The 21,258-nt window shown below is 34.6% G+C and overlaps 1 protein-coding gene across 1 annotated transcript; it reads right to left on the reverse strand.

Annotated features, from left to right (window-relative positions):
- Positions 1 to 1,747: 1,747 nt before the first annotated feature.
- LOC145095405 (uncharacterized) lies at positions 1,748 to 7,458 on the reverse strand. Its single transcript, XM_079033295.1, has 6 exons — positions 7,065 to 7,458; positions 4,570 to 4,619; positions 3,714 to 4,000; positions 3,436 to 3,665; positions 2,961 to 3,353; positions 1,748 to 2,841 (listed from the first exon to the last, which is right to left on the reverse strand). Exons 1-6 carry the CDS (start codon positions 7,456 to 7,458, stop codon positions 1,748 to 1,750), a joined length of 2,448 nt encoding a protein of 815 aa, XP_078889421.1.
- Positions 7,459 to 21,258: the final 13,800 nt, after the last annotated feature.

Consider the following 21,258-nt stretch of genomic DNA (forward strand, 5'->3'; position numbering starts at 1 on the left):
TCTGACAATTATCATTCTTCACTTTAAGGTTTTCCGAACCTTCTTTTCACTCTTTTTACGATATGAAATAGAGATATTTAGGAAAATGATTACACGAAATTTTGGTATATTAATAAATAAATTTAATCTCATTTGGTTTTGTATATTTAAATCGATGGTATTTTAAACTAAGTTTTCATGTTTTTTTTATTATAAGTACTTTTCTGAATATATATATATATATATATATATATATATATATATATATATATATGGATTAAAAAAAACCATTATATTATTTTTTTTAGTGCATTTAAACCCACATATTTTTAAATTTTTTTTAATCTAATGAATTGTGACAATAGAAACGTTAAGAATTGAGTACCTAACATTTTTGGCTATCTAGGATTTACCGAGCTCAATGCTTTAAATGATACATTTTAAAAAAAATATAAGGGTTTTAACGTACAAAAAAATAATTTAGTGATTTTTTTTAAGATTTTGAAGAAAATATATTAGGTTTTTATAAGATTATCCCATATATATATATATATATATATATATATATATATATATATATATATATATGGTTAGGTTCATGTGAGACGTTTTAATTTTATGAGACCGTGAGATGCAATCCTAGCGATTCATTTAGTAGATAAAACAAAAATACATTTTTAAAATGCAAAATAATTGAAAATTTTCAAAAAAAAAAAAGGTTCAAATATTTTTTTGGGAATTTATATTTTCCAAAAAAATAAATACCAAAAAAAATATAAAAAAAATTAAAAAATATATTTTTTTACATATTCTAGTATAATAAATAGAATATTCTACATATCTGAAAAATCTAGTATAATATTCTAACATTTTAAAAATCACATTAGAATATTTATAGTGTAATATTCTATTAGAATATTTCATGTATTTTTCATAAAAAAAAACGGTAATTTTTTTAGATAATTCAAGTTCTGAAAATAATAACTAAAAAAAGAATTTTTGGATTTTTCGAAAAATAAGCTAGCTTATCAGCTAGCTGTGGCGCGCCAAACACAACCTTAACTTTACCTTTTAGCACATATTATTTGTACAACTTGTCTTTAGTTTGTTTCTATTAATAAATATTCTTATATATGTTGTCGACAATTAAACTTTAATAAAAAAAAAATTTAGGTCCCTTTTGATAGGTATCTTTTTGGGTCCAAACAGATTTTTCTGACTGAATGTACCGGAAAGAGTATTTGATTTGCACTAAAAAAAAAAGATCTTTCCCGGTAAGATATGTCTTTCCCAGAAAGCCCCAAAATCATATATTTCTGGGGAAATGGCTAAATAAACACCCTCATTTACTAAAAACACAACCTATACTAAAAAAACACCCTAATAAAAAAAAGTCAACAATGTCTTTTTATATTGAAGTTTATATACCTAACTTTTTGTTTTTCTTTAATTTACGTGCCTTCTTTTTATTTATTTTATTTACTTTTTATTTTTCTTTTCTTTTTCAATTTATGCTTGAATATTAATATTTTTTTGGAGTAATTAAAACATATATATATATATATATATATATATAAATTAAATATAAATGATTAATTATTTATTTTTAATTAATATAGATTAATAACATATATATATATATATGTATATTATTTAATAATTAAATATAAATTAATACATAAAAACAAAAATATGAAGAAAAAAACAATAGCATTAGCAATCCTTCACGAATACATAAATGCATAATTCGAGAGAAAATTAATACCCTCTAACAATCCTCTATAGTTATAAAAGGTGTTTCAGGATTGTAAGGTTTCAGTTGTCTATAAAGTTCTAGACGTGATATGAACATAGTTTCCCATCCAGCTGCACATGGGGCTTTGTGGCGGATCCAGAAAGCTGAAATGGTAGGCAGCGGACAATCTCCTTCTAATTGTACCATCACATAATGATTACCATATACAAGTGAAATTGTAATAACGCGATGGTACAAAAATTCTTCCGGACCTTTCCAAAGAGGAAAGAAAGTGAGAGAGCCTTGGTTGGTTAAAAAAGTAAGGACTACACCAAATCTGTTGGCAATGAGGATACATGTTTCAGGCATAAGTAACCAGTATCTTTTAGGTGCCGGTGATTCTAAGAAATTCAACGAAGTATATAGTTCACCGATTCCATCAGTGAAAACTCTAGCATAAGCATCGTATGAACTCAATAACTCGTGTAGTAGTTGACGTCGAACATAGAGCCAGTCATTCTCGCCATACCCAAGACAAACAGATATTGCTCGAAATCCACAGTTTCCATCCCCCTCTACATCTTGTATATGTGTGATGTAAGGATGAAACATCACTTGGATTTCATCTATTAGTCGATGATTGTAGCATGATTGAGGCTCTTCCTTCAAGTCTGGAATTTCATTCAAGTCTGGCTCTTCCTTCAAGTCTGGAATTTCATTCAAGTCTGGCTCTTCTTTCAAGTCTGGAATTGTGGTTATGTATGAACTATGTCTTGCCGGTTCCCTATTGTTCAACTCAACAAATTTTGGCATGGTTGAAAAGCTGCGTCTTCTAGGAGCTTGATTGATAGAATCAGTTTGTTTTTGTTTTTGTTTCTTCAAACTTGGTCGTCCACGTGTATTTTTTTGAATTGCGGGTTCTCTGATGTGTGTTTTACTAGGCTGGAATATATCTAGTAGCTTTCTCATCATGCTTTTTTTCACAGCTTCCGGTTGCTTATTGTAGGTTTCTTTAAACATTTCAAATTTACCATCACCACATATATCTGCATTTTCCATAGGAATTGATGGTGAAATTTTAAGCTTTCTCCAGAATACATCTATCGATTCCAATGGAATACAGTCACCTGCATTGAAATATCATTAATATATAAACAACCAATATATAACTTAAATTAAAAAAATAATTGTCAAATGTACCCACCGGAGTTCAAGTACGCTGATAGCATGCAAGCACATGGTAAACCACAACTATTTTGTAGTTTACAACCACAGTTTGAAGAGTCAACTTGATATACCCGTTGAAGTTCCTCTACAAGCATATCTAGAGCTTTAAGTGAAACGTTACCCCGCAATAAGTCGAAACACGAAAATCTGTGTTCGTGTTTGGAGACAATCATGCTCTTTTCAAAACTCTCATTTATTGCAGTAAGTTGAGACTTCACAAACCGATCAATAGCACCAACAAATTTAGCTAAAGAATAATTTTTTTCTTGTAAGTACTTCTTTAACACTGAATGTTGGCCCTCAACTCTGCTACTAGTTCGTTGTCCAAAGTTCAGATGTTGATCAATCCAAACAGAGACAAACATTTCCTTATACTTGTTTAACCAAACATCGTCCAAATATTGTATGACATCTGGATTTATATAAATGTTATTTATACATAAAAAGTCTTCTAAATTTATAAACAAGTAATTAAAAAATAAGTAGCATTGTACCTTGATGTTCTCTTAACATTGACTGCAGTTTTCTGTAGTTTTCAGTGTATGATGTCCATGTTGGAGACTCAACAAGTATACTCCACATAACACGAAAGGATTTCCACTCAGCTTTCAATGGGATTAGCGCCTTACAATGCTTTCTAATATTTTCGGTAATGTGCCATCGACAAAGTAAGCGAGTTGCATAAGGGAAAACTTGTTGGCATGCATTCACCAATGCCAATTCTCTGTCCGTCACTATAACGCGTGGTTACATGCACTTTTCTAGTGTCAACCTTAGACACATTAACACCCACTTATAGCTTTCCTCCTTTTCGTTAATGATAAAGGCAAAAGCAATGCTAAATGTCTTGTTGGTTGAAGTTACTCCAACAATCTCAACAAAAGGCATAGCATATTTGTTTGTTTTGTATGTTGCATCAATAATCAAAACGTGTGGAAATGCTTGCCATATATCTAACGATAGATGATGAATGAAAAACAGGTTTTCCAATTCATTTGAAATATTATTTACGGAAAACTCGATAACAAATTTTTTATCATTCAAAATTCCCATAAGAACCTACATTGAAATATCGTTAATTAATAAAAATTCAATATATAAATTATATGTAAAATATAATATATATATATATATATATATATATATATATATATATATATATATATATATATATATAAGCAACCAAAAGGCAATAATTAAACATAAATATGTATTTGAGTTTTTCCAACAACTACCGACGCATAACTTGAAATATCCACTTACAAAACTAATTTATTTTAAAAGGTTAGCCCACTAGTTATTGTACAGCCCATTTACCCAATTAAAACCCTAAAAACGTTAGAACATTTTCACTTTCATTTGCAGTTTGCTGTGAAAGAGCAACAACATCGCCCCCATCTAAAAGAGCAACAACGTCGTCTCATCTGCCGGAGCATAGCAACCGCCGAAGATCGATGCCACCGGAGCACACCAGAGCGTCGCCAACACAAAATACACCATCCATCGATCCGTCTCATTAAATGGTTTCTCTTTTCCGGCAGCGAAGATCTAGGCGATGCTCGCGTCGGCGATGACTACCATCTCTCTCTCTCTCTCTCTCTCTCTCTCTCTCTCTCGACGTTTTATACTTTTCCGGCGGCAGTGCCACTAGCCGTCGGCGATGATGACGGTGGTTGGACTGAAATAACCAAAATTATATTTTAAATCTTGAAATAATATGCAAAGTTGGAAATTTTACCTAAACTGTATTAGATGGTTAGATTAATGTTGATCTATCTTTTTATAATAAAATATAAGTTGTTATTAATTATATCTGATATTAATGTGGTTTTATTATATATACAATTAGAAGATGTCAAACAAATGTTACTAAGTTTGAGACACAATTTACTAAGTTTGAATTTTTTGAGGTCTTCAATATACCTAGTAAATAGGGTGTTTTTTTAGAAAAAATAGTTTGACTTTTAAAATGAGGTGTATATGGGTTGTTTATTTAGCAGCTACCATTTCTGGCTGAATGTGTTGAAAAAACAATTATGCACCAAACTCGACATCTTTCTTTATTTCTTGGATTATTATTTTTTTTAAATAACTTTTTTTAAATTTATTTTTTTATTGAATTATTACTTTTTTTCGTCATTTAGCACAGTCAATCAGATGTACAATCAACTAACATAGTTTTTTTCTCAGTTAGAAAACTTTTCCAAACAGCATTTCTCAGACATAAACTATCAAACGGGACTTTAATAGCTTCAAGTGGATTTTATTTAGAACAAACTTATAAGGATAAAATGAGTAGATTAGAAGTAGATTAGATTTGCCGGTTAAAAAAAAAAAAGAATGATTAAGTTTTTTTTTTTTTTTTTAACTATTGTATTTGTGACTTTAGTGTAAATTAATTAATCATTGCTCTTCTTAAAACATAAAATAATATAAATATGTCAAAGTTAATGATTCTAATTAATATGATATGATATATACAATCAAAGTATCTCCAGCATAATATTCATAATTAATCATATTAAACTGATTTTGTTCCATGTTTATAGAAGGTTACATTTGCTATTAACTACACTTTCAAATATAATATTTACTTTACATATTTACATATTTACATATTTATGTATCCTTGTTTCTATATATTTTGGATCAAACCATTTGAAATGAACAACAATAAATAAAGAGACAAATCAAATTAATTCTATATAATTCATTTAAAACATATAGAAAGACGATAATACCTTTTGTTTGAAGTTGAACATATCTTTGATAATACTTCTAAAAGGTGTCGTAACATAACAAAGTCATGTCACATCTTCTTTACAAAAAGAACGATCCCAACAATGACAAAGGTCAAAATATTTTTAGAAAATAATATTTGGTTAGACTAAGACCATCAAAATTTATATATATTTTATTAAATACACAACTTTAATCGGCACTTTTTTACATAATATGATTATTTATACATAGTTTGCTACTTTATAGGTAAATTATGCGAAGAAATAAAATTGGTCTAAATGTGTTTAAGGATGTAAATAACGAAATAAGTAATATAATTAACCTTGGAGGCGGTATATATAAGTATGTCAAGGGGGTATAACTGTATAAAGTAATTTTTGAAGGTTAAATATAAAAATTAAAAGTAGTCATGATTGACAAAAAATTTCCGTGCTTCACCATCACCGGTTCAGTTGACGTGGGTCGCAATCTACGGCTCTCTCGCATACCGACCATTTTCACTTTATTTTTCTAAAATAAATTTATTAATATTTAAATTAAAATTTAAAACTTATCATTTATTAAAACGAGTAGTATTGAAGTATGTTGATTTTTTTTTTTTTTTTTTTTTTAATTTATTTTCGCTCTTAGGCAGGGGGGCCTGCTTTGTATAAAATTGCCGTATAAAAAAAGTTTCTTTTTTTTTTTTAAACAATTCAAAATTAAATACAATCATGAAATGATGTTATTCTAATAATAATAAAATCAGATTTTTTTAGAACGGCAATTAAATCATAGGAATATATATACTACACAACTTTCCATAAATTTGATTCATTTATGCATCAGTTATTTATTATTTTCTTTTTAGCAATTTTATATGTTAAAACTTAAAATGGAGAAATTTGATATTAATTATTAGCTTGCCACCATATAAGAAAGATAAAGAGATAAGACACGTATTGAGACGTTTGAGTTACGTTGGAAACTTTTCCTATTTTTTGGATTTATTATAAGACCTAAGGATTCCAATATTTAGACCATATCCTCAAATAAATAATTTCTTCATACGTCAATATATTTTCTTTCTTTAATCTAAAGAAATATATTTATAATTCTCAATTAAGTTGTGCAGAAAAAAAGGAAGAACAAGAAAGATGAAGATGGGTATGCCATGGATTATATAATTCTATGAACAACAAAAGAAATACAAAAGATTTTTATTTAGGGATTTATTTGATATCAAAGTAAATAAAAAAAAATAGTAAAAATGCTAAAAACGTTTTTTATCACAAAAAGATTGCTCTGTTCCTCCATAGAATCTGAATCTAATTCCGACCTTTTTCTTTCCCCCCCCAACTTTGTAATCGATTCTATGAAATTCATAATAAAGCTACCATACCCACTAATCCAGACAGCACCAGAAGCGGCAGCACCACCGTGAAGCTCCGATCACCACCCGAGATAGATTGCACAACGGGATACAGATCACCTGGTGGACCAGTTATGTAAATGTAATTGGGCGGGGCTAGCCCACCTCCACCTCCACCTCCACCTCCACTATACGGAGGTGGTGGGCAGTTCGCACCGGAAGATGGAGGCGGCTTCTTTTTTGGCGGTGGTGGTGGAGATGGAGGCGGCGGCGATGGTGATGGAGGTGGAGGACTGGTGTAGCAAGTCGTTCCACAGGGACAGCTTCCACACTTGATTTGGTCATCCGGTGTTCCTACAGGGTTGGTGGTTTCATCAAGCTTTCTTGGGTTCATTGCTTTGATCGTAGACGGAATCACCGCCATAGCCAGGATGATCAAGAACATAATTTGGAAGGCTGTCATCATGTTTTCAGGGCGGCGTCGACCACCGGAAAAAGGTTGAAGCCTGGAATTGGTTATATGGGTTTGCTTGAGTTTTGTTGGAGATGAGAGAGTGAACTGAGAACGGCGGCGATGGTGGTGGTGGACTGGAGGAGGAGGAGGGCGAAAGTGATTTGGTTAAGACGTTTTAAGTAATAAAGAGTTGGGTGTGTATGGAAGTTGGTGGGTTGGCTTAATCAAGAAGGCACCCACCCATTTCATCGCACTTGCATGTGGCATTGCCTAATGTTGGGCCCCATTATATGCTCATTAAGTCATTATCGTTGTCCTTCAAAATTATTTAACTTAAAACCCACTTAACATTCTCAATAAAGCTAGAGGTATTTTGGTATTTAGTATTTTAATCGGTATTTACTATTCCATTTGGTTAAGTTGTTTTTGAGGAGTTAAATTTTCGCTAATCAAATTGATAATTTCAATTTGAAGTTTTCGTAAATTAAAAGATTAATTACTTTTATCGGTCAAATTGTTCCAAATTCCACTAACAAAAGACAATCTAGCGAACTCAAACATCTTATTAGCCAATTCAGTTACGGAAGTGATTCGTACACAACACTTTTTCGTATACAATAGTTTTTTGTTATACACAACAATTTATGCATTATGAAGTTATACAATACAACATTTTAAAGCACCAATTGTTATGTATGGAAAAAAATTATTGTGTACAAATCATCTTCCATTTAATTATGCTTTTACATCAAAGTAATTTGCAAAAGATGTTACTATGGGCAAAACAACACAATTTAAAGGAATCTCAAAGTAAAATAATGATACAAAATTAATTAAAGAGAAATGAAATATTTGACACTTTAAATTAGGATCAGGATGACAGTATATGAACATACCTTACAAGTCAATCACACAAGTCTAAATGATTGAAATTTTATTCGCACCGGCCATGTATGGAGAAATATTATATTTTATTCCTTATTGAATTATTTGTTTAGAATTATATAAATAGAGTGTACCTAAAGAAGGGCATGTGAATAAGGTCACTCCACCTTTAAGTTAGGTTTGATGACATTATTTATCTCATATTTTAGGGATGACATATATATACTGGACCATGTTCAATGGCTTTTAATTAGCTCAAATAATTGAGGTAGATAACAAAACAATTAAAACAACAAAAAGCATAATAAGGTTCATGTGTTTACAAAATAGACGGGTTTGATGTGAAATGAATTGTGTATGTGTCGACTGTCTATAATTTATATGAAGAAAGTGGTGATATAGAAATTAAAAAGATTTACGTATTGATAAGAATAAAGTCAAAAAAAGGCTTGAATATTGAACTGAAATGACATTTATTATAACGTTGAGTCAGGTTATTATATAATATCATTCGACTGTGTTGACTTAAAATATAATTTCAAATTATATATCCGAAATGATTTATAAGTTGAAGTTAAATGATTTAAGTTGAAGTTAAATTAACTTTGTCACGTTTACAAATATTTTTATTCTTTTATGATACATCTGTTTATTTAACCGACTCTTTTACAAGTAGAACTCTTTGTTACTAAATTTTTTCAATTTATGCTTTTTTTTGTTGATTAGTCGAACACGTCACCGGGAACTGAGCTTTCCAACTGAATTGTTAGTCTAAAAAGAATATGTAAGCAGGTCACAGAATTTTATAAACATAATTGAATTACATAAAATAATTATGACATGCATCCTTGATTTTTGGTTGATTTATAAGAATATGTAAGGTGGTCAATAAAAAAATTTAAGAAATCAAGTTTGCAACCACTGATCCTGCAAATTAGACGACAATTTAATCTATATTTGGTTGATTATATAATCCCGATCGATATTTATGACAATACTAAATGTATCCAATCATCTATCGTGTGGCTTAATGGTGAAAGGACTTGGAATGAAGCATTCCAATTTCCAAAAGAGTTTGACCCCTGTTCTATTCCAACATATACTTTAACGTGTGAGTGTAAATAATTTTACATGCTACAAATACAATATTAGGGGTTATATATCAATACCACCTAGAACTATTGGCCTACACTAAAGAACAAAATACAACATAATACACATCATAAAGCCTACATCTAACACCCCTCACAGTTGGAACAACAGTAGCCTGTCAAACGTTCAAACTAGACCATAAATTCAAAAGTAAAGAAAATGAGATTTAGATGGAACATGAAGAACACGAACATGGCCGGTAGCAACCTTGTCTCGAACAAAGTGAAGGTCAATCTCAATATGATTAGTCTATTGATGTTGAAGCAAGATAGATGACATAAACACTGCACTCACATTATCACAATACACAATAGTAGCACAGTGCGGAGAATAGTGTAGCTCAAGAAGTAGGTTGCGGATCCACCAAGTTTCCACAACTACATTGGTGACCCATGATATTCAGTCTCGGCTGTAACATCCTAAATTTAAGACCGGTTTCTTAAACTAATAAAGTGAATAAAAGAAAGATGATGTGTATAGTTAAAGCTGTTGGGTGACAAAAAAAAAACAAGTTAAACACTTCAGACAAATATCAAAAAAAACTTCGATAAACTAATAAAATTTCTGAAAAACATAAATCAGAAGAACACAATATTTAACGTGTTTTGGTCAAGATGACCTAAATCCATGGGTGAACGAGAGAGAGAGAGAGAGAGAGAGAGAGGGGGGGGGGGATTTTATTAACTTTCTGGAACTATTACAAGCACTCAAAATTATATCGCACTTTGAGCTCTCACAGAAATCTAGTCATTTACAATGATAAGGGTATGAGCCTATTTATACTTGAGGGATTAGACCTAAAACCCTAATGGGCCAAACTCATTGGCCCCTAGGTCCATGAATGATAACAACCAATCATATCCCGCCATGCAACATCTTCTGGAACATTCTTCCATGTCATACAATACATGAGCATCAATAACACATATGATGGACCACCTTGACCATAGTGGAGCATCATGATGCACATGTGGTGCATCATGAACACTAATGGTCCAACATCCATCATGGTGGCACAACATGGTGTAATCCTTGAGCAATACCAACTTTTGAGCATCTTTGAGTGATCTTAAGCATCCTAGAGGACTTCATAGAATACTTGGCGCATCAAAAACCAAGATGGTCCATCTTGCGCCATCATGGCACAACAGGAATATGGATGGCACAAGTGGCCTCAAGTATGGCACAAGAACATCAAGATTGGAGCAACAATACCATCATAGCGCAATAGGAACATGCATGGCGCAACAAGGCCATGCATGATGCAAGAGCATAACTCATGAAGCAAGAGGAGTACCCTATGGCGCAAGAGGGATCCTCATAGCGGAAGAGGAACCCCCCATGGCGCAAGAAGGAGCACATCCTTTTAACATATGGCGCGACAAAGTCCCCTTGTTGCTCCATATCACTCCCAAGTGCTCCAAACCTCTTCCACGTGCTCCAAACCCCCTTCTGCGTGATCCGTTGCTTTGACACTTGATTCGTTCCTTTTTCAGACGATCCATTCCCTTCTCAAATGATATTTTCCTTTGCTACTATATTCACCCCTATTATTGGATCTGAAACACTTAATTTTCAAATTAGTCTCATTTTCCACAACTGCTTTCCATTTCTTGAAAGCACTAAAAACTTCAGACTTTTACTTCAAGAAATAGACCCAAACTTTCCTAGTGTGGTCATTGATGAAAGTAACATAATATCGGGATCCTCCCACTGAAGTAACTGATGCGGGACCATAAACATCTAAATGAACAAGCTCCAATTTCCCTTTCTTGGGTGGATGTCTTATCTTTGCGAAAGTAACTTTCTTCTGTTTGCCAAGAACACAAGGGTCGTAGAAATCTACAGTTATGTTCTTCAGATTTGGAATTCTTCCTTTGGAGGAAAGCATTTTCATTCCTTTTTCAATCATATATCCAAATCTTTGGTGTCAGAATGGATGCCCCAAATTCTTCAACATTGTGTGCCTCATCATTATAAACTTCCACCATGTAAAGTGTACCTCGCTTCTGACCTCTAACAGCCACCAAGTTTCCTATTCGTCACCTTCCAGTGATGAGCACCAAAAGTTACATGGTGACCTTCATCATCAATTTGCCCCACTGATATCAACATTCTTTTCAAGTCTGGAATGAACTTGACATTCTTCAAAGTCCACGTTGTACCCAAAGTAGTCTTAAGGACCACATCCCCAAAACCTGTAATATCAAGGCTCTTGTTATCTTTCAGTCTGACCTTCCCTTGGTACTACCTGAAACTCTGCATTACATCTTTGGAATGACTAGCATGGAATGACGCACCAGAATCCATGATCCAAGATTCAATTGAGTTTTCAACTACACATATAAGAGCATCTCCTTCAAAGTCTGATGCAATGTTCATCTCATTCTTTCCTTTGTTTACAAGAGGCTTCGAACATTGATTCCTGAAATGACCCTTTTATTTGCAGTTCCAATAAGTGATGTCCTTCCTGTTTTTCGACACACCTCTCTTCCTTGAATTTGATCTTCCTCTACCCACACTCCCTTTGTTGGACTTCCTTCCTATTTCTTCATTACTAAGAAGACAGTTAGAGGATTCTCCAACGCTTCATCTGTGCACATCCTCTCTAAGGATTAAGTTGCGTATGCCTTCAAATGTCACCTTGGCACCTCCAGTTGAGCTGCTAACTGCTCTCACTGTTCTTGACCAACTTCCGGGTAATGATAATAATAGTAGCAGTGCTTGGACTTCATCTTCAAATTTAATCTCAACCGATGTCAACCTTGACGGGATTGAATTAAATTCATTAACATGATTAGCCACTAAGCCACCTTCCTTCATCTTCAAATTTGCTAATTATCGAATCAAGTGAACCTTATTCATTGTTGAAGGTTTCTCGTACATGTTAGATAACGCTTTGATTAACCCATAAGTTGTCTTCTCATTGAAAACTTTGTAAGCAACATTCGTTGCCAATGATAAACGCACCACACCAAGTGCCTGCCGATCTAACAACTCCCAATCCTCCTGCTTCATAAGGAACGACTAATCATCTAACAAAGTTGTTGGAATAGTGTCTAAGGCTGCAACTATATTAGGCAAGTATTTGACCCGATTGTGCATGGTCCTTTTGGGTTGCCTTCACCATAGCAACTTGATAGGATGATTTATTAAGAGAGAGTGAATATTATTAATATATTATGAGAATAATATAAAGAATAATATATTGTTATTTGATTAATATAAGTCATAGAATTAATTGGAATTAATTTGGTGACTTAAAGAGGTTAATTAAATAAAGGGGTATAAACTGTCAATTGTTTGATAGTTAAGCTTTAGACTATAAATCCTTATAGATATATAGTGGACGGATTCTAGAAGCTAGGATAGCTTCAAAATCGTCCATGACTTATCTAAGGAAAGGATTTGGATAGCCTTAAGAGAAGATTATCCAATTAGGGTTTAGGTTGTAACCCTTAAGGAGTCTACAAGTATAAATAGACCCCATGGCTAAGGGAAATCGGCACCTCACCTAAAGTAAGAGAACCCTGGCCGATTTCCTCCCCTCTCCTCTCTCCTAAATCATCTTTCTTGCTATTGGTGTTTGTAAGCCATTAGAGGAGTGACATTTGTGACTCTAGAAGCTCCAAGACTACAAGATCAACAAGGAATTCAAAGGTATGGTTCTAGACCTGTTTCAATGTTGTTATTTAACCTAATTAGTCATTAGAAGTCTTGGATTCAAAGCATGTTTAATTAGAAAGCCTAGATCCAAGCATTAGGGTTTTACATGCGCACATAGGAAAGTTCTTATGGCTAAAACCCATCAAAAGTTTCATGTAAATTCTTTTGGTAGAGGTAGTCTTCAACTTTCATCTTACAGAAATCAAAATCTTTCCGTTGAACTTGTCGATCTTAACTCCCCCGTCTTCAGCCATAACTCTGATACCAGTTTGTTGGGTGACAACAAAACAAGTTAAGAACTTTAGACAAATATCAAAAACAAACTTAGATGAACTCTCAAAACTTCTCAAAAACATAAATCAAAAGAACACGATATTTAATGTGGTTCGGTCAAGACGACCTACGTCCACGAGCGAATGAGAGAGAGGATTTTATTAACTTTTAGGAACTATTACAAGCACTCAAAATTATATCTCACTCTGAGCTCTTTCAAAAATCTAGCCATTTACAATGATGGGGGTATGAGCCTATTTATACTTGAGGGATTAGACCTAAAACCCTAATGGGCCAAACCCATTGGCCCCTAGGTCCATGAATGGTAACAACCAATCATATTCCGCCATGCAACATCTTCTAGAACATTCTTCCATGTCATACAATAAATGAGCATCAACAACACACATGATGGACCACTTTGACCATAATGGAGTATCATGATGTACAGGTGACGCATCATGAACATTAATGGTCCAACATCCATCATGGTGGCACAACATGGTGTAATTCTTGAGCAATACCAAATTATATGCATCTTTGAGCGATCTTGAGCATCATAGAGGACTTCATAGCATACTTGGCTCATCAAGGACCAAGATGGTCTATCTTGCGCCATCATGGCGCAATAGGAATATGGATGGCACAAGTGGCTTCAAGTGTGACACAAGAACATCAAGATTAGAGCAACAACACCATCATGGCGCAACAGGAACTTGCATGGTGCAACAAGAACATGCATGGCGCAACATGGCCATGTATGGAACAAGAGCATACCTTATGGAGAAACAGGATTACCCCATGACGCAAGAGGGATCCTCATGGCACAAGAAAAACCCCTCATGGCGCAAGAGGGAGCATTATGGCACAAGAAGGAATGTCATGGCGCAAGAGCATCCTGCTTGGCACATCCCTTTCAAATATGGCGCAAAAAGGTCCCCTTGTTTCTCCATATCACTCCCAAGTGCTCCAAACCTCTTCCAGGTGCTCTAAACCCCCTTCTACATGATCCGTTCCTTTGGTACTTGATTTGTTCCTTTGTCAGACAATCCATTCCTTTCTCAGATGATCCGTTCCTTTGTCACATGTTCCATTAACCTTAAGTGCTCGATTGTGATCTAAGTGCTCCATGTTGGACAAGACTTCATACCCCAATGAAAACATCAAGGTATAATTATATCATTAGATGATATGAAGGTTAGAAGGTTAGAAGTGAAAATATGAAATTTTATAAGTTTAAGGACCAAAAGTGTCAAACTGGCAAAGTGAGTTGACCAAAGGGTTGACTCAATTAATGGGATAGAATATTAAAGTCACATAAAAGATGGAGGAAGGACTAACTATGTCAAAACTAAAGTTTAAATCACAAAATATGAGTTTATGGTGGAAATTGGCAAAATAAGCAAACTTGAGGGACCAAATAGTAAACTTTTGAAAAATAAGATGCATCCTCCTTCCCCTTATTCGTTAGAACATGTTTTGCATGGAGGAAGTGAAATTGCAATTCAATCTCAAGAGAAACCATAGGAGTCGATCTCAAGCCTTCTTGGTCCATTTGGTGCAAGTTATGAAGAAATCAAGTGGTTCAATGTATACTTTCTTTATCCCTTTATGTAGAATTCGATTTTCATCTATGTATTTGGAGTTATATATGATTTTTCATCTCATTTGATGATTAGGGTTTGGTTTTCTAACCTCCATTGAGCTGTTTTGATGATCTCAATCTCAATCCAATCACCCCATTTATGGATTTGAGATTTTGGGTGAAAACCCTCATGAACCCTAGAAATCCAAATTAGGGATTTATTTTTTATATGTTAAAATGGAATGGATTCAATGACCTAGATGATATTTTATAGAAACAAATCCAACTGGGATACTCAAATTTATTAATGATGGTAGAATGTTCCATAAACATGAATTTAGGTGACTTTGGGGAAAATGTGATGAAAATAATGGAATTCTTTACATGTGAGCATTTGATGAGTATATGATACTCATAAACATGATTTGATACTAATAATATGATTTTAATGCTAAAAACATAAAGATTTGAATGATATTTAGTTGAATTTATGAAGGATTTGGCCAAAAGGGCATTTTAGGAATTTGTTATGAAATTGGGCAATCCTTTTATTATTAAGAGCTTGAAAAGGGATTGGATTGTGTTACAACATGTTCTATGCACTTAACAACACCCAATTATGCATTAAATGATTTGGGATTAAGTTATATAGGTTGAAGAATTTTATTGAGTAATTTTAGCTCCAAACCCTTTCAATAGAGTGTTTAAAAGCATTTGGAGTGTAATGATGGAATTGATGATTCCATGGTTAAATTAGCACTTAAAATGGAATTTGTTGTGGTTTTATGTACTTAACAACTTTCATATGAGTATTGAATGATTTAGGAACAAACTATATGAATTTTAGAATGTTTCATTGCAAGATAGACTAGTTAACCTTTCTTTTACAACTTGAAGATCATAATGTTCTTAAAGGTTCCAATGAGAACTTAATGGATTAAGTGGGTTTTTTTTGGATGATAAAACACCTCTTAATCATGTGTGAGAACCTAAATTAATGGTACAACGTTATTTGGAAAAGGATCTTCAAGAAGTTTGCAAAGTAGGGTGTTATTATGTGAAAGAACGAGTTTATACATGACTAGAATCGTCCTATGTCTGGGTAAAAATCATCTTGGTTGATTTTGATGGTTTTAGGAAACTCTCAAAACCTTCATAATTTTGCATACGGATTCGAAATCACGCACGGTGTTCACCTATATTCATATTTTCAAATAAGGGATGATTTGAGACAGTAAGTTCTAGAAGTAGAACTCATAAGGGTATTTTAGTCATTATATTGACATGAACTGGTATGATGTAGGAAGCATTAAATAATGTTTACTTTCAGGAAAGAAGCTTGAAAGGGAGAATCTAACCTTTGTGTGATTGAGGTGAGTACTTGTTGGCATTTTCTCACTTTGGGGTACTTGGCAAAATGATTTTTATGATAATGAAATACCAATGTTTTGATATATGAAACATATTTTCTTTTGGTTTCTTGAAAAAATACTGGAATCTTATTTCGGATGATTTGGTGTCTTTCATTCATCACTTTCACAGCCATTGCTCGATCCCAAAAGGTTGTAACGCTTCTTTCTTTACGGTTATTCCTAAAGTTCGAGACCCTAAGCATATTAAAGACTTTAGACCTATTAGTCTAATAGGGTGCCAATACAAAATAATTGGTAAATTATTAGCTAATAGGCTGGCGGAGGTTATTGGTTCTATTATTAGTCTGGAGCAGTCTGCCTTCGTCAAAGGTAGACAAATCTTGGATGGTCCATTTCTTCTAAATGAGGTGGTGGCTTGGAGTAAGTCCTCGAATAATCCTCTTATGATTTTCAAAGTGGATTTTGAGAAGGCTTTTGATTCCGTTTCGTGGGAGTATCTTTTGGAGATTATGCAGATTATGGGCTTTGGCAATCTGTGGTGTGACTGGATCAAGGAGCTTCTTAGATCTGCTAGGGCTTTGGTTCTTGTTAACGGGTCCCCTACTGACAAATTTCAAATTCAACGTGGCCTGCGACAAGGTAATCCATTGTTACCTTTTTTATTCATCCTGGTCATGGAAGGGCTTCATGTAACTCTTCGGAAAGCTCACAATGCAAATGTCTTTCGAGGTATTTCTATTAGTGGGATTGATATCTCCCATATGTTTTATGCCGATGATGTTGTTTTATTATCGACTTGGGACCCAACTAATGTCTCCCGAATTATTCGTATCTTGCGGTGCTTTTATCTAGCTTCGGGTCTAAAGATCAACCTTCAAAAAAGTAAATTGATTGGAGTGGGAGTTCCTTTGGCTCAGGTTGAGGTGGCGGCACGTAAAGTTGGGTGTGCTCCTGATTCTTGTCCTTTTATTCATCTTGGAGTTCCTGTTGGCCACAACATGTCTCGGATCACTGCTTGGTCCTTAGTAGTTGATCGTTTTCAGTCGAAGCTCTCGGGCTGGAAAGCTAATTGTCTTTCTTCTGGAGGACGCCTAACTTTGATCAAATCGGTTCTTGGAAGTCTTAGAAGCTATTGGATGTCTATCTTTATGGTCCCAATCTCCGTTGTCAACACCTTGGAGTCTCTTCGAGCTAGGTTTTTTTGGAGTGCTGACATGGGTGAGCGACGCATGCACTGGGTTCGCTGGGATAGGGTCTTAGGCCAAAAAAAGAATGGGGGTCTTGGTGTTGGTAGTCTGTATTCCTTTAATTGGGCTATGCTCTATAAATGGCGTTGGAGATTCTTTCATAATCCGGATTTGATATGGGTTAAAGTTGTTAAGGCTATTGATGGTCGGGATGGTGGTTGTAGCTCTTTCTCTCATAGAAGAGGTTCAATTGGTCCTTGGAATGGTGTTATTCGGATGCTTGCACAGCTTCGTAATCATGATCTCGATCTTAGGCCTCTTAGTCCTATTAGAGTTGGTGATGGGAATAAAACTTCTTTTTGGCACGATGTTTGGAAGGGGGATACCCAATTGGCTGCTTCTTTTCATAGGATTTATGCTCTTGATCTTCATAAATCCATATCAGTCAAAGATAGGGTGCTTCTCGGTTGGAACTTAGATTGTCTCAGGCGTCCTCCTAGAGGGGGTATTGAGGAGACCCAATGGAATACTTTTATCTCCTTAATGCAGGGAGTTCTTCTTCAATCCACACCTGACCGTTTAGGATGGACTATTGATGTCTCAGATTCTTTTATTGTTTCTTCTCTTCGAGCTTTTTTGGATAGTCATATGTTACATTCAGGGGGTCCTGAAACTCGTTGGAACAATTGGGTGCCTATCAAGCTGAATATATTTATTTGGAGATTGCAGTCTAGAAGCCTTCCGACTAGGGAAAATCTTTCACTCCGTGGGATTACTATGGACTCCATTCTTTGCCCTGTCTGCTCTAATACTGTTGAATCTACTGATCATCCTTTTCTCTATTGCAATCAGTTGATTGACTTATGGACTCGGTTAGCTATTTGGTGGGATGTTCAGCTTCCTTAGTTATCCTCTATTGATTCTCTCCTCTCGTGGTCTGATTCTCTTTCCCTCAAAAGAGGGCAGTGACAAGCTTTTGACACTGTTATCATCACTACCTTATGGTGTCTTTGGAATTTTCGTAACTCCTCCATTTTTGGAACGGCTCAACCCAAGAAGTCTCTCATTTTAGATGATGTGATTGATAGATCTTTCTTTTGGATTTCTAGTAGGCTTAGAAAAGTTAAAATTAGTTGGACCTCTTGGCTTCATAATCCCCTCTTGGCTTGTAATTTGTTGTGATGTTTTCTTTCCTCTAGCTTCTTGCTAGTTTTTTAATAAAATTTCTGCCGTTCTAAAAAAAAAGTCTTTTGAATTATGTTATGACTAATGAAATGTTTTGATATGGAACGAACTGTGGAAAATGTCTATTTGAAATACGTTTTGCAAAGATGAAATGTTTTTAATGCAAATGTGATAAATGTTTTGGGTCACATACCCACCTAGCTCACGAGACATTTTTATCTTACATATCTCTTTTTAATGTCATGTATCCCAGGTTGAAATTAAGGAGAAAAGATTATAGATGGAAGATAGTAGTTAAAAGATGTAGAATGGAATGGAGCTTGTTAAGTTCCTTTTTAAATGATATTGATGTAATTCTTATTTTCTTGCTAAGGTTTGTATGATGCTTAATGATAAAACCCAATGTTTTAATCACAAATGTTTTTGTGGGACCAATTTTTGTTAATTGTGGTTTAATACCCGTAAAGATTTTGTTTAAACCATAGCATTTTAAAATTTTAAAATTTTGGGGTGTTACATCGGCACTAGAGCGGGATGCAGTACTATGATGTTTGGATGACCATGATAGGAGGTTGTGTCCTAGAAAAATACAATGACTGGAAGTGGAGTGCCTAATGATCAGATAACCATCCCAGTCAGCATTAGAGTAAGCAATAATATCGCAAGATAGAGAACTAAAGATCTGAATACCATGATCTGAGGTAGTCCATATGTATCGTAAGATGCACTTGAGAGCCGGGAAATGAGGCACTCGAGGATCATGCATGTAGAGATAGATATGTTAAACTACATCGGTAATGTGTGAGCGAGTGAACATGAGATACCGAAGTGCTCTACGAGACTACAGTATAAAGTAGGATATTGAATAGGGGGTTCAAACCCGTCAAACTTGGCAGCCAAATCCGTTGGGATTGAAGACAGTTTGCAATTGATCATGGAGGCATGATAAAGAATTTCATTGGCATATTTTTGTTGAGATAAAAAAGGCCATATGTAGTTCTGGTAACGGAGACACCCAAGATGTAATGAAGAGTATGCCCTCCCAGGTCTGGAGTCTATCCGGTCCACCCTGGGTATCTTGGCCTAAGCACAAAGCATGTCCGCCTCAACCTAATCTCCAATCAAACAAACATGTGCACATAAATATCATACGCTAGCTAGCATGTACAACTAGTCATACAGATCTAACAGATCACTAACATGGTAACCATCCTATAACCAGGATACCGATCTAACCGATCACTAACATAGTAACCATCCGATAACCAGGATTCCGATCTAACAAATCACTAATATAGCATAATCCTATAACCAGGATACTGATCTAACATATCACTAACATAGCATAATCCTATAACCAGGATACCGATCTAACAGATCACTAACATAGCAACCATCCTATAGCCAGGATACAAATTATAAAGGGCCGACCTTGGTGCCTTAGACCTTGTTGTTATAGTGAGAACTCACCTCACAAGTAGCTCGAAACGATAATGTTGAACTCCTCCAAATACTACTCCAACTCCAACACCTACATCCACCAATGATCCACTTCCATCAATTCCCAAATTACTAAAATACCCCCAGATGTCAAACTAGTCAACACTTGGTTAAAGTCAAAGTCAACGGTCAAGGTCAACAATCCATGTTGAACCAACTCGTCGAGTCTATCCAGAGCTCGAGAAATTGTGAAAACCCTAGTTGACTCGCCGAGTTTCCAGATAACTCATCGAGTCCATGCGTGTCCAAAAGTCGGGAAAACCCTAACTGACTCTTCGAGTCATCTCACTGACTCGCCGAGTTCATGCATAAACGAACAATGACCAATCTTCATCGGACTCATCGAGTTGGCCATGCAACTCGTTGAGTCCCTTCAGTCCATTTTTCATTCAGATGTTTTTAAGCTACCCCAAAGCTCCAAATTATAGATCTAGCTTCCTAAGGCACAGATTCCACGTAACGTTGCAAACTTTATGTGCATGCAAGGTCTTAAAGGCTTAGAATCACCAAAACCAAATCTAGAATGAGGTTTAGGGCATGGTGATAGGTCAATACGAGATACATTTGATAGCTTTATGAATTTGGGACCTAGAGGAGTCCATATTTGAAACTATGCCCTTGTGACAAGCTCAAATGCAAAAGTAACTCCATTTTTGCACTAAAATGCCGATATTCTCACTTAAAAAAAGATCTAACAAATTGAAGACCAAGGTAAAGGCTTTTTAACTTAAAATGCTAGCCAAGACAATATAGGTACTAGATCTACCCTCTTTTTCTCGTTCCAAGCTTCTAAAACTCCAAGCTTCTTCAATTAAAAGCGCCAAAAGCACACTTTAGCCTCTCAAACACTCAAGAACAAGGTTTAGACTGATTAAGGTTTCTTCTGGCCATCAAAAGGTGGTACGGGGCTGGAGGAAAGGACTTAAGGTCCTTTAAATAGGGTGCAAACCCTAAAAATTAGGGT

The sequence above is a fragment of the Lactuca serriola genome, chromosome 3, assembly GCF_051521515.1.
Source record: "Lactuca serriola cultivar US96UC23 chromosome 3, Lser_US96UC23_V15, whole genome shotgun sequence".
NCBI lineage: Eukaryota > Viridiplantae > Streptophyta > Magnoliopsida > Asterales > Asteraceae > Lactuca > Lactuca serriola.